The 13,290-nt window shown below is 57.6% G+C and overlaps 1 protein-coding gene across 1 annotated transcript in view; it reads right to left on the bottom strand.

Moving 5' to 3' along the window:
- Nucleotides 1-1,448: 1,448 nt before the first annotated feature.
- Nucleotides 1,449-13,290, bottom strand: part of ATP4A (ATPase, H+/K+ exchanging, alpha polypeptide) — a 13,613-nt gene continuing 1,771 nt past the window's right edge. Inside the window, exons 5-22 of the mRNA XM_011982240.1 lie at nt 12,030-12,143; nt 11,572-11,824; nt 11,032-11,300; nt 10,231-10,429; nt 9,815-9,924; nt 9,601-9,735; nt 8,924-9,116; nt 8,182-8,357; nt 6,940-7,076; nt 6,704-6,854; nt 6,421-6,589; nt 6,177-6,331; nt 4,955-5,078; nt 4,298-4,443; nt 2,709-2,842; nt 2,274-2,375; nt 2,098-2,189; nt 1,449-1,898 (exon numbers count right to left, since the gene is read on the bottom strand). Of these exons, the coding sequence (XP_011837630.1) occupies nt 1,870-1,898; nt 2,098-2,189; nt 2,274-2,375; nt 2,709-2,842; nt 4,298-4,443; nt 4,955-5,078; nt 6,177-6,331; nt 6,421-6,589; nt 6,704-6,854; nt 6,940-7,076; nt 8,182-8,357; nt 8,924-9,116; nt 9,601-9,735; nt 9,815-9,924; nt 10,231-10,429; nt 11,032-11,300; nt 11,572-11,824; nt 12,030-12,143 (2,688 nt within the window). The 3' untranslated portion in view covers nt 1,449-1,869. The remainder of the gene's footprint in view (nt 1,899-2,097; nt 2,190-2,273; nt 2,376-2,708; nt 2,843-4,297; nt 4,444-4,954; nt 5,079-6,176; nt 6,332-6,420; nt 6,590-6,703; nt 6,855-6,939; nt 7,077-8,181; nt 8,358-8,923; nt 9,117-9,600; nt 9,736-9,814; nt 9,925-10,230; nt 10,430-11,031; nt 11,301-11,571; nt 11,825-12,029; nt 12,144-13,290) is intronic.

The raw sequence follows: 13,290 nt of genomic DNA, 5'->3' as shown, positions 1-13,290 counted from the left end.
AAGTGTAGGTTGCAGAAATTACCAGCTGGAATAATCCCAGCTTACATGGGGTTCAGGGAGAGAGACTGGAGTGGTTAGGGCTGAGTTGGCAGAAGACGGTGAAGCCTGGGCGGTTGGACTGTGGGGAGCCAGGCTGCAGGTGATCAGGGTTATGATGGGAAAACACTGGGTTGTGGGGATCCAGAGGAGCTGCCTGGCCTGCCGTGGAAGCAGTGCGGGCTCCCCTGAGCAGAGGACATGTGAACTGAGACCTAAAGAATGAGTGACTGGGGCAAGGCAGAGGTAATGGTCTTGAGGTCAGAGAGGGGGCCTGTTTTTCCCAAGGGAACATAACTGGTTGGAATGAGTTCAAGGAGGCTTGTGAGACTACAGAAGCTGGCAGGGGTCAGATCACAGAAGGCTTTGGGAACCATGGAGAGCTCTAGGCAGAGGAAGGACAGGGTCAGATTTGGCTTTAGGAAGCTCTGCATGGCTGTTGTCTGGAGTGGGAAGGCTGAGGCCAGGAGGCCAGGGCTGGACGAGAGCGGGGCTGGTGGGGTTAGGGTAGCGACTGGAAGCCAAGCGGAGGTGTTGGTGATCAGTGGGCTGTGTGTACTTATTTACCGGCAGGGGGCGCCGTGGGGTGGTAACAGGTAAGGGAGGAGCAAAGAGTTCCAGGATAACTGGAGTTTGGGGCCTGTAAGCCCGAGGGTTTACCACGTTTCCAAGGGAGAAGGGACCACACTGATGAGACAGTGGGACTATCAGATTGGGTCAGTGCATGGGTACAGGTATGGGGGTATGGAGGATGATGAAGAGGCCAGTGTAGGTCACCTCCGACACTGGGGGAAGCTGGGGACAGATGTGGACCTCAAGGCAGAAACAACTGAAGCCACGCGGGTCTGGGGGGCTGTGGTCATAAGGAAGGAGAAGCCCAGGACCTAGCCAGAGAAAGCTACATAAGAAAGAGGAAGAGAAGTGAACAGAGGGGCTAGGAAAGGAGCAGCAGAGGTGGGAGGTGGGGGGATGGGGTTAACCTTTCAGGTGAGGGGTGTGAGGAGGGGACCTCCAGGAGTTGTTCAGGAACTGGCCATTTCTGGGACAGAGGAGTAAGCAGGTAGGCTCAGAGAGGAGACACTGGTGGGGGGTGGGGGATGCTTGATGTGGAAATGACTTGGGCCCCCTTGTGTCTGGGAGCCCCCAGGAGGGAGAAGGGTGCTGAGAACAGAGAAAGCCCAGAGGTGATGGGGGGTGCCTGTGGTCACGGCCCAGCTTGCCTTTAGATGCCATGACCCTGGGCAAAGAAATAGGAATCATTTCCCCAAGGCAGGTTTATTGAGCACCTACTGTGTGCCAGGCTGTGTCCTAGGCACTGAAGGTATAGCCCTGAATAAACAGCCCCCATGTGTAGGACTGTGGAAGATCACAAGTACTAATGAGAGACGCTGAGGACAGTGCCTGGCACCGGATACAGCACAGTCAGCGTGAGCTGGTTTTATTACCATCGCCCAGGACACAAGCATGTCTTTACCGAAGGGCCCCCGGGCAGCCCTCCTGCCTGGACTGGAGTCCTGAGGACAGAAACACCCTGCAGGAGCGGCCAGCTGTACTCCCTGTCAGAGCCCCACCGCCACCGCAGGTAGGGGCTTTCCCAAGGCCAGCTCAGAGGACTGCCCAGGTGCTGCTGCTCCGGGAGGTGCAAACTTGGGGATGGGGGAGGGGAGTGGGCAGGTCCCTCCAAATGTGGGGTGCCGTGGGCTGCAGAAGCAGATTCTGGTGGGGCTGGGACTCTTGGTTGCTCAGATGACTTGCTGGCTGTCCAGAGGCTCCCACAAGCCCCGCCCCCACCTGCTGTGGCGGTTGCAGGGATGCTTGAAGGCAGCTGTCCCTCTAATAGTAGAGTTCCTGGTCCCACCAGCCTGGGAGAGAGAGGGAGAAAGGAGACTCAGTGCTGGGTGTGCCACTTAGGCAGGGCCAGGGGCTGAGAGGTCAGAGATTGGTGCTGGTTGCTATGGAGGGTCAAGGGCTTGGAGGCCAAGTGTTGAGGATCAGAGGTGGGTGCAGCTGCTCGAAAACGTTTCAGTCCCCTGCCCCCAGGCCCTCAGTCTCCACACTCACTCCCTGGGCAACAGCGAACTCCAAGCTTCCGGATCTCATCATAGACGAAGATGAGGATGCCGTAGGGCAGGGGGACCAGCCACCACTGGAACCTGAAGGCACATGGCAAGGTGAAGGCCATCCCAGGCCTGTGCCCCACAGCCCCCTCCCTCTCCTGGCCCCTCACAGCCTCTCACCGAATGGGCATGAAGTTGAAGATGTTGGGCATGCCGGGGCAGTAGCACAGGAAGCAGCCGATGCAGACCTGGAACACGATGGCGATCACCAGGATCTTATTCCTGGGGGTGGGCAGGATAGGACAGGCCATTAGGAATTGGGGACGTGATGCCAATCAGGATACTGTGGGTCAAAGTAGGTCAGATGTCAGCAGCAGCAGGGAGGTGTTCTACACACTGAACACTGGAGTGGCCCGGGCCTCTCGGCACCACCCCTTTAGTGAAATGAGGGGGCCGTTCGGGGGAGCTGTTGGTCAGTTAGAATAAGTTTTTTGGCATGTCAGCGTCTGGCACCGGCACCCGCTAGCATTTGCCAGCTGTTCTAAACCACAGTCAGGATCTGATGGGAGTTGGGACCAGGGGTTGGAGGGCAGGAATGGGGCCCGCCAGGGACACCTGAAGAAGCCTTGCTGGAAGGCAGAGAGGCGGCGTGTCTTGCGGATGAGGACGTCGGCGATCTGGCACACCTCGATGCTGATGAAGAACACGGTATAGCAGGTGTACTGCTGGTACAGGCGCTGCCCGAATGTCTGCAGGCCAGGGGCAAACGGAAACAGCCTGAGTCCAGCCTGAGTCCCGGTGGAGAGCCTCTGCAGCCCACCGGGCATAGGGTCCCAGGGCCGTGAACCCCTAAATGCTGTCTCTGCCTTGCATCAGAGGGTGGGAGGTGGGGGGAAGGCAAGAGGCAGAGTCTGTCAGGTGTGCAGGACCCTAGACTGGGGCCTAGAAACCTCAGCCTAGCAGAGCTTGGATGACAGTGCCCGGGAAAACTGTAGGCTGGGCTGACCACTTTCATAGTGGAAGTGGGGAGGCACCCAAAAGAAAGGGCCTGGGAAAGGGGAATTGAAATCCTCAGATGGGATTTGCAAAGTCCAGTGACTCCAGGGGCCAGGCGGATGGCAAACATAGGTGAAGCAGGCACCGCAGGCCTTTGGGGAACAGAGGGCACGTGCCCCATTTAAAAGGGGCAGCCACTATGCAGCCCATTTCTTCAACACAGCTACTTCTTTTTTTTTTCTGAGATGGAGTCTCGCTGTATCACCCAGGCTGGAGTGCACTGGTGCGATCTTAGCTCACTGCAACCTCCAAATCCCAGGTTCAGGAGATTCTCCTGCCTTAGCATCCCAAGTAGCTGGAATTACAAGCATGCGCCACCATGCCTGGCAACACAGCTCCTTCTAATACCAGCTAACTATGGGGATCCCCGACTGCTCCAGTGTTGCACGTTCATTAGCTCATTTAATCCTCTGGGTAACCCTAGGAGGTAGATAAGTGGTGCTGGAACTTGAACATGCATGAGAATCCCAGCAAGGGCTCCCAGAGGGCTGGGACAGAGCCTGAGAATTTGCGTTTCAAACAAGTTCCCAGGTGATGCTGATGCTGCTGGTCTGGGAACAAACTGAAAACCACTGCGGTAGACTTTGGTATTCTCTCCACTTTGCAGGTGAAAAAACAGGCACAGCGAGGCAAAGCAACCTGCCCAGGGTTACACAGCTTGTGAGGAGCAGTACCAGACCATGAGTCCAAGTGGTCTGGCTTCAATGTCTATCTTAACCATGACAGAAAATGTTTAAGGGAAATATCCTCATCTGTATGGATCTCTACAGGTGAACTAAACACATCTGCTGGCCAAATCTAGCCTCGCTGTGCTCCACACCTTCATTAAAATGGGCCACATGTGCAAATACCCTGTGGGAGTGATGCTGTAGGGAAAATAGCAGATTAGAGGCCTGGTTCCACATCTGAGATGATGCATTAGTGTCAGGGCAGAGACACCCATCTGCAGTTGCCATCATCAGAAACAGGAGTTTGCAGCTGGAGATGGTGGGAAAGGTCCTGGCCTCCAGAACTGGCAGGGAGTCTGGGCGTCCGGGATACTGTGGCTGAACTCAGTCACATGTGGAGGAACAAGTGGGCTGCACATAAGGCAAGTGGCCCTGGGAAGGAGGGAGCCCAGGGATGGGAGGGGGTGGGGCGAGGCTCACCCACTCCTGGCCGTAGCTGTCCTGCAGATCTTGTAGGTGGTGGTCCTCCCACTGCGCCCGCAGCCCCACGCACAGCAGTGGGAACCAGCCCTCCTGGGCCATGGCCGTGAAGTAGTCAGTGAAGCCAGCAAAGGACTGAATGGCACCTGGAGAGAGGCAAGGGGACACAGGGAGACAGAGATGGACACAGAGACAGGGACATGGGAAGAGAGGGACATGGAGAGACAGGGACACAGATACACAAAGGTCAAGGACACACAGAGACGGACACAGGAAGAGAGACAAGGACATGAAGAGATAGGGACACAGATACACAAAGAAGGTCAAGGACACAGAGACAGGGATGCAAAAACAGAAAGAGACACAGAGGCAGAGAGAGACAGAAGCAGGGACAGAGAGAAAAAGACACATCCAGGACCCAAAAAGACAGAAATAGGCAATGACAGGGTCATGGAGAGCAAGGTCAGAGACAGAGCAGGGACACAGTGGAATCAGAGAGATCGTCACAGAGAGGGACACGGAGGACAATGGAGACCCAGGACCAAATGCAGACACCGAGGTCCAGAACCAGCCAGAGCCCAACGCAGAGCCTGGGGCAGGCGAGCAGCCCAGCGCAGAGCCCCCCACCTCCAGGCTCCCTGGCCCATGGGCACCCACCAATCTGGAAGTAGGAGTAGGCGGCCAGAGGCTCGTTGACCAATCTGTCGCGCTTTGGGTTGCGTGGACGCAGGTGCATGATGTCGCTCTCGGCTTTTTCATACGCCAGGGACACAGATGGGAACTGGCCAGGAGTGGAAGGAACTGGGACTGAGGGTTTGGCTTGGCCCCTGTCCCCTCCACTGCGGGTCCCCCTTCCCCCACTTGTGGGCAGGAACAGGACTGAGGTTAGCAGGCAGGACCTGCAGGGACGGCACAGCCACACCAGCCTGGACAGCCTGGGCCCCACTGACCCCTGGGTGTTGGCATCCTGGTGTCCATCTTCATAAGAACATCTGCTTTTATCTTCTCCCTCTGTCTCCCTCTCTCTCTTTTTCTGTTCCTCACTCTGTTTCTCCGTCCCTGTCTCCGGTGTAATTCTCTTGTGACTGTATGTCTGCTTTTGTGCGTTTCTGCGTTACTCCCTATCTCTGTGTATCTTCAGTCTCTTGGTGTCACCGTGCCCCCTTATCCGCTTGTGCCTAGAGTGGCAGCAGAGCATACTGACCACGACCACAGGCTGTGGGACCTGTGACTGCCCGGACTCAAGGCACAGCCAGGCCACTTATTTGCCCAGTGACCTAGGAAAAGCCACTCTACCTGTCTATGCCTCGATGAGCTCATCAGTAAAGTAGGGGTGATAGTAACAAAACCCATCTCATAGCATGGTTAGGAGTACAATATTAAGGAAATGATTGTGTGTCTGGCCCAGAAAAAGCACTATGTAAATGTTACCGAATAAATACCTGTCAACCCAGCCATACCTCTGTCTGCATTCATGACTGTATCTGTGGCTCTTTTCCGTCTGTCTGCCATGGGGTCTCTCTGAGGGCGTTTATTTGTCCATGTCTGTTTAGGGGCACGTGTCTGTGATTCAGGTTAGGCTAGATACCTGTTCTGTTTCCATCTCTGTCTGAGTATCTGTATCTGAGTCCCCGTGTGTGCATGTCGGCCCGGGCCTACCTGAGTGTCCGCCTGTGTGTGCATGGCTGTAGGTCTGTCCATTTAGGTCTGTCCACCTGCCTGCCACCCGTGTGTCTTGCACTGGCTGTCATTGCACACACAGGTCTTGTCTGTCACTCTGTGCCCAAGAGTGTCTGTGGTGGTCTCTGTCCCTCCTGTCCATCTGTGGGCAAGTGTCTCTGGGCACCCTGTGGATGGGTACCCTGGGCTATGGACTCACAATGTCAGTGCAGAGTTCGATGAAGAGGATAGTGATGCACCCGAGGGGCAGGGGCACGCTGACGGTGATGTAGATGAGGTAGGGCGTCAGCTCTGGGATGTTCTTGGTCAACGTGTAGGCAATAGACTTCTTCAGGTTGTCAAAGATCAGTCGACCTGTGGGGTCGGGCAGGCACCTCAGCCTCCTCACAGCCCTCTCCCTCCTGTGCCCACACCGCCTACCCCCTCCCTGGCCTGGCCCGGACCCTGCTCCACGCCTGTCACAATGGAGGCAAAGTTGTCATCCAGCAGGATCATGTCAGCTGCATTTTTGGCAGCATCCGAGCCAGCGATGCCCATGGCTACTCCGATGTCTGCCTTCTTCAGAGCTGGGGAGTCATTCACACCATCCCCTGTGACGGCCACGATCGCACCCTGCAGGCAGCAGGTGCAGGCGGGTGGGCGGGTGGTCAGTGAGAGGCCGGCCCAGGACCAGCCCCGCCCCTCTGCCCGCCTGCCCGCCTGCCCGCCCTCATCAGCAGGGCTCACCAGCCGCTGGCAGCTCTCCACGATCACCAGCTTCTGCTGGGGGCTGGTGCGCGCAAACACCATCTCGGGGTGGGTGCGCAGGGCTTCGACCAGCTCCGATGGGTCCATGTCCTTCAGCTGCATGCCATTGATCACACAGGCACGGGCGTCCCTGGGGAGGAGATGGGAAGACCTCACCGGGACCTTAGTCTGTGCCAGATGTGGGGAGAACCCCGAGAGGTCTAGGGGGGGCTTACTTGCGATTAACCTGGTCCACGGGCACACGGAGGCGGGCAGCGATGTCCTCCACCGTCTCACTGCCTTCCGAGATGATGCCCACACTGGCTGCAATGGCCTTGGCGGTGATAGGGTGGTCACCCGTCACCATGATCACCTGTAGGTGGAACCAGCGGATCCCTGACCCCTTCAGATCAGCCCAATCCCCCGTCCTCCCTGGGAGACATCTGCTGATACACGTGTTCATTTACTTGACCAAGCGTGACCACCTGCTACATGTCTGGGATATAGCAGAGACAAAAGAGACAAAAATCCCCGTCCTTGAGGAGCTGACATTCTAGTGCGGGTGACAGAAAATAAAGAAATGAATTATATAGTATGTTACAAGGTGGGAAAAACATATTAAGCTTGGTGGAGAAAATGGTGACTCGATTTTAAGTGTACCCAGGGAAGGGCTTATTGAGAAGGTGACATCTGAGCAGAGACCTGTAAGAGGCGAGAGAGTTGGCCACATGGAAAGCTGGGGGAAGAGTGCTCCCGGGAGAGGGAACAGCAGGTGCAAAGGCCCTGAGGTGAGGACAGGCCCAAACTGTCGGAGGAACAGCAGGGAGGACAGCATAACCGCAGAGGAGTGAACAAGCAAAGAGGGCTAAGGAACGAGCTTAGAAAGGTAACAAGGCCCTGATCTAACAGGGCCTTAGAGACATGGGAAGGGCTTGGGCACTGCCTGCCTGGCCTTGGGTTTCCCACCCTTGTTTTGTGTTTGGGGAACCACTCCTCTCCCCTAGACCATCGGTTGCAGTGAAGTCCCTGGCTAAGACTGGGCAAGAAAGCCCAGATCTGGCCAATCAAGGTCTTCCATCCCCCAGCCACAGTGACTGGCTCAGGGATGAATGAGTGACCCAATCTAGTGCTACTGAAAAAGAGGCACTCTCTTTTTATGGGGTGGCTAAACAGGTGGGAGTTAAGTTCGAGCTGCTTGAGCAGGGGTGTGTGTGTCCCCAAGTGGAGGGAGTGCTTGCAAATAAAGCCAGCAGAGCGAAGAGCAGAGCTGAGACATGGAGAAAGGAAAATTCCTAATGACCCTGAGCTCCTGGATCCAGCTATACCTGAAGCTTAATTCCCCAGAATTTTTCAGTATCATAAACCAATGCATTTTTGCTCAAGCCAGTTTCAGGTGGGTTTGTCATGGGGTTCTTCAACCCAAATCCTGCTGCCATCTTCTGTCCTCACCCCACTTGTTCCTCCCCACAGTGGCATACCCGGATGCCTGCCGTGCGACACTTGAGCACAGCATCAGGGACGGTGGCCCGGGGTGGGTCAATCATGGATACAAGTCCCGCAAAGCAGAGGCCGCTAGATGGAAAGTTCATGTCCTCCACATCGAAGGCATAGCCGGGCGGGTAGTCCTTCTCATTCAGGTAGAGCTGGCAAAAGCCTGGCCGGAAACAGGGAAGTCAGGGAGGAGCCCTGGGCAGACCCTTCCTTAGCAGGGCCAGGAAATGAGTAAAATAACCAGGCCCCTTGCACCAAACATCTATGGATGCCTGACCCTGTGCTAACCCCTTCACTCACATTATCTGAATCTACCCTCACAACCACCCTTGAGGCCCATTCTCATCTTACAGATGAGGAAACTGAGGCTCAGAGAGGGGACATTTCTTGCCAGAGGTCACACAGCAAGTAAAAGGCCCAGAATTGGACCACAGATCTGTTTTCTAGGGTAGAGGCAGGGAAGTTTAAGGCGTCAGGACAAAAATTGGGAGAGGTCAGAGGTCAGGATAAGGATGAAAAGTCCAGGTGAGGCCTGGGGTCAAGGTAGAAAGTGAGGACAGACAGGGGTCAGGACTGGTACAAGGAAAGTCAAGGGTGAGGCTGTGGACTGGGACAGATCAGCCAGCAGCCAGGGATGCGGACGGTCAGGGCTGGGCCTGGCGGGGTGGGCAGGGTCTGTGCTAGCTCCTCCTCCCACCTAGAGTCTCCTCCCCTGCCCAGGGATCTCACCGAGCACGCGTTCGCCCAGGCCTCCCAGGCTGAGGTAGGCGGTCTGGAAGGCCTCGCGCCACTGCTCGTCCAGCGGCAGTTCCTGGCCCTTGATAAGGATGGAGCTGCAGCGCTCCAGCACGCGCTCGGGGGCGCCCTTCATCACCAGCAAGTGTCGCGGGTCCCGCGGGTCCTCCAGCGTATGGATGGACAGCTGTGGGCGGGGAGGGGCGGGGATATGGGCGGAGGAACAGGGCGGGGCTGAGGAGAGGGGCGGGGCCGAGAGCTTGGTGCGGGGCCTGAGAGCTGCGGGGAAGGGTGAAGGTGGAAGATGGGGGCCTTGTGTAGAGAGGTCCTTGGTAGAAGGTGAGCTTTAAGACGGGGCTAGGCGCATATTAGGGGTCCTGGGCGCAGGGAATGAACAGAAGGTGCGGAGTTGCGGGCTGGGGGCGGGATTTAGAGAGCGAGGCGCTCCTCATGGAGAGTCCCGCCGAGGAGAAACTGTGGGCGGGGCTGGGTGGTGAGCGGGACCTTGCCTCTGGTGGGCGGGGCCATAGGCAGAGCGGGAGATGGGGTGGGGTTTGGCTGCGGAGAGAGGAAACTGGGAGCGAAGCCCCGCGTGGCCCGCCTGATGTGGGTGTGGCCTGGGGTGGGGCCCGAGATGCGGGACCAGGCCGTGGGCGGGGCCGGCTGCGCACCTGGAACTTGTTGGTGGAGTTGAAGGGGATCTCGCAGACTTTTGGGAAGCGGTCGCGGTAGCCCATGGCGTTGCCCAGCGTCAGCTCCGAGAACTTGAGCAGCGCCGTCTCCGACGCGTCTCCGATCACTATGCGCTGGAAGCGGGACCGGTGTCAGGGGCGGAGCCGGCTACACTTGCCTCCCGGGATTCCCTGGAGGCCCCCTGGCTCTCACCTTGGGCACGGGCACTGCATCCTGGCCGGACTTGAAGGCAGCGCGGTTGCACAGGGTGAGCACCCGGCACAGCGCCCGCCACGTCTCCGAGGACTGGTCAAACGTCTGCCCTGCAGACCAGGCGTCCAGGCTGGGTCCCGCATGGCGGCTCTCGCGGACCAGAACAGAGCCCCCTCCTCCTAGGCTCATGTCGCGGGCCCCCTCCCCAGACCTGGGTGGGATTGGGTTCCACCCAACCCTGAGGGACCCAACCCCAGGATGACCCTTCCCTCTAGACCCAGTAGCGAGTCTCCTTTGAGACCTGGAGCCGAGCCGCCCTGCCTTCGTACAAAGCCCTCACTACCTCCCTAGCCCCCTTCAGGTCTCCACCATCCACCAGATCCTGCCCTGGCGCCTGTGCCCTCCCTGCCCCACACCTGACTGGTCTTCTGTGGTGTCAGCTGTGTGGATGTGGTTGTCAAACCACAGATGGGACACAGTCATGCGGTTCTGAGTGAGAGTCCCTGTCTTGTCTGAGCAGATCACTGAGGTGGAGCCCAATGTCTCCACCGCCTCCAGGTTCTTGACCACGCAGTTCTTACTGGCCAGGCGTTTGGCTGTCAGGGACAGGCAGACCTGGGGGAGGGGTGAGCACCACAGGCTGGGGATCCACCTTTGCTTCCAGTCCTCCTCCCCGCCTCACAGAACCTGGAAGGCTTTACCCCAGCCGCGGGGCTGCGTGTGAAACGTGCTTCTGCAAAAACCAGGTGTTTGTTTCTTGGCCCCAGCTTTTGTTGAGCCTGTGCTTTGTTTGGGACTCCTTCCCCAGTCTGCCCAGATACAGTAGCCAGGCCCCTCTCTGAGCTGTCCCAGCTGAGGTTCTGAAAATTCTCTTCACACAATCAAAATGAGAAGAGGAACCTTCCCCGAACCTTCCTGGGGGCTGGTCTGGGGCTGGGTGCTGACTGTGGAAAGCCCTGTGATATGCTGGCTGCCTGCACAGGACCTCAGCCTCTTCCAGTTAAGGACCTGGCCTCATCGTCTCTGTGCCCTCAATGTGTGGCAGGCTTGAATCGGGATGCACTCACTGAATGAGTGGATGATGGGAAGGTGGGAGAGTGGATGGGAGCTGAGTGAACAGATGGACAGGCAGGGAGGTGATGGGGGAAGTGTGGAGGAAAGAACAGATGGTTGGGTAGGCCCCTCAGCTCCCTGCATTCCCGCCTGCCCGCACTCACTGTGACAGTGGCCAGCAGCCCCTCAGGCACATAGGCCACCACGATGGCCATGAAGAAGACCATGGCCCGCAGGAAGGTGTAGCCAATGCACATGGCCACGATAAAAAACGTAGCACCGAAGAGAATGGCCAGGCCCGCGATGATGTCCACAAAATGCTCTATCTCGATAGCGATGGGCGTCTTCTCGTTTTCCACCCCCGACGCCAGCGACGCGATACGCCCAATGATGGTGCGGTCGCCTGTGTTCACCACCAGGCCCTGCGCGGTGCCTGCAGGGGGGCCAAGGAGTGACTGAGGCATAGGGGGCAGCAGTGGGGTGTGCACTGCCGTGTGAGCTGACGGACAGTCAGTCACCACCAGTGGAGGATGTGACCTGGGGAGAAGGGAGCGACAGTGGGAGACAGAGAAGCAGTGTGCCCTGGGGAGGTGGCAGTTATGCGGGGGAAAGACAGGGAGGCAGAAGCCCCCTGTCCTAGAAGGTAGCAGGAGAGGGACTGGTGGAGGCAGCAGTTACTAGGCAGGCAGGCCCAATAGACAGACCCTCAAGGCACATGGTGGAGAAGAAGGCGATGTTGCGGGTCTCCAAGGGGCTCTCGTGCGTGCACTCGGGTGAGCGGGTCTGCGGCTCGGACTCCCCCGTCAGTGAGGAGTTGTCCACCTTGCAGCCCTGGGCCGCCAGGATGCGGATGTCGGCGGGCACTCTGTCCCCGCCTTTCATCTCCACCAGGTCGCCCACCACCAGCTGGTCAGCGTTGATCTGGAACTTGTCTCCATCGCGGATGACAGTGGCTTGCTGTAGGGCAGGGATGCCAAAGTTGAGGTGGACTTTGAGGGGGTGGGAGCTGCTGCACATGGGGAGGTAGAGGATGGAGAGAACTGGGACCCATGGGGAAAGATGGAAGCCACGGATGAGGGGCAGGTTGAGCCTGATGGGAGGAGGCTACCCGAGCAGTCTGGAGTCTCTGGGATCTGGAGTGGCTGGGTGCTGGGGAACCCACCTGTGGCACAAGGTTCTTAAAGCTGGCGATGATATTGGTGCTCTTGAATTCCTGGTAGTAGCCAAAGCAGCCGGTGACGACAACCACAGCAATGAGAGCGATTGCCAGGTACAGCTGGGGACAGGGACAGGGCTGGGGTTATTCAGAGGGGCTGGAAGCTGCCTACCTGAGGCCACCCGCCTGCTCCCTGGGGCTCTGGTGTTCTTGGTTTTCCCCATGCTTTTCCCCGCCTACTAGGAAGCTCATGCACCATTCCCTGTAGCCTTTAGCCCCCTTCCTACGTCCCTCATACCCCACACTCGGCCTGCCCTGTCTTCTCAGTGTCTTGTGTTCCTGTGTATATTTCATATCCTCTGGCCCTGAATCCTCAATCTTCCGTGTCCCCATATCTGTGACTTGTGCCCCATATCGCTGTGTGCCTTGGTCTGACACATTCCCTTCTCCTGTGTCCCTAAGCCTTGCATTCCCCATGTCCACTGTCCCATGTCTCCTCCTGTCCCCATGGCCTGTATTCCCCGTGTCTCCAGTTTCACATCCTGGGTTTTCCATAATCTGCTGCCACCTTTGTGTCCCCTGGGCCCCCTTGTCCCTGCATCTTCACATCCCCATCCCTGCATGTGCTGCAGACCTTGTATGTCATGGTTTGTGTCCTCCGTGGCCATGGGCCCCGTGTTCCAGCTCCCCAGTCACTGTGTCCCGTGTCTCCCATGTCTGCGTATCTCCAAGTGCCCATCCTGTGTCCCACAGCCATGACTTTTCGAGCCTCTGTCCGATGTCACAAGTCCCTGAGTCCCCATGTCCCTTGCCCTGATCTCTGCCATATGTCCAATGTCCCTTGCCTTGCACCTCCATTTTCTCTGTCTCTGTGCTTCTATGTCTCATGTTTTGTGTTTCTCCATGTGCTGTCCTGAGGCTTGTATCCCTGCCGTGGTGTCCCATGTCTGAGTCCCAGGGTCTCCTGTTCTGCATGCCCCAGTCTGTCCTGTGTCTGCACTGCATGTCCTCTGCTTCCAAGTCCCATCTCTGTTTTTGTTTTTTTTTTAAGATGTAGTCTCACTCTGTCACCCAGGCTGGAGTGGCAGTGGCACGGTCTCGGCTCACTGCAACCTCCACCTCCCGGGTTCAAATGATTCTCCAAGGCCGGGAGTGGTGGCTCTAGCCTGTAATCCCAGCACATTGGGAGGCCGAGACGGGTGGATCACGAGGTCAGGAGATCGAGACCATCCTGGCTAACACGGTGAAACCCCGTCTCTACTAAAAA

The sequence above is a fragment of the Mandrillus leucophaeus genome, unplaced genomic scaffold (assembly GCF_000951045.1).
Source record: "Mandrillus leucophaeus isolate KB7577 unplaced genomic scaffold, Mleu.le_1.0 Scaffold238, whole genome shotgun sequence".
Classification (NCBI taxonomy): domain Eukaryota; kingdom Metazoa; phylum Chordata; class Mammalia; order Primates; family Cercopithecidae; genus Mandrillus; species Mandrillus leucophaeus.
This window is presented reverse-complemented; position numbering and strand designations above follow the sequence as displayed.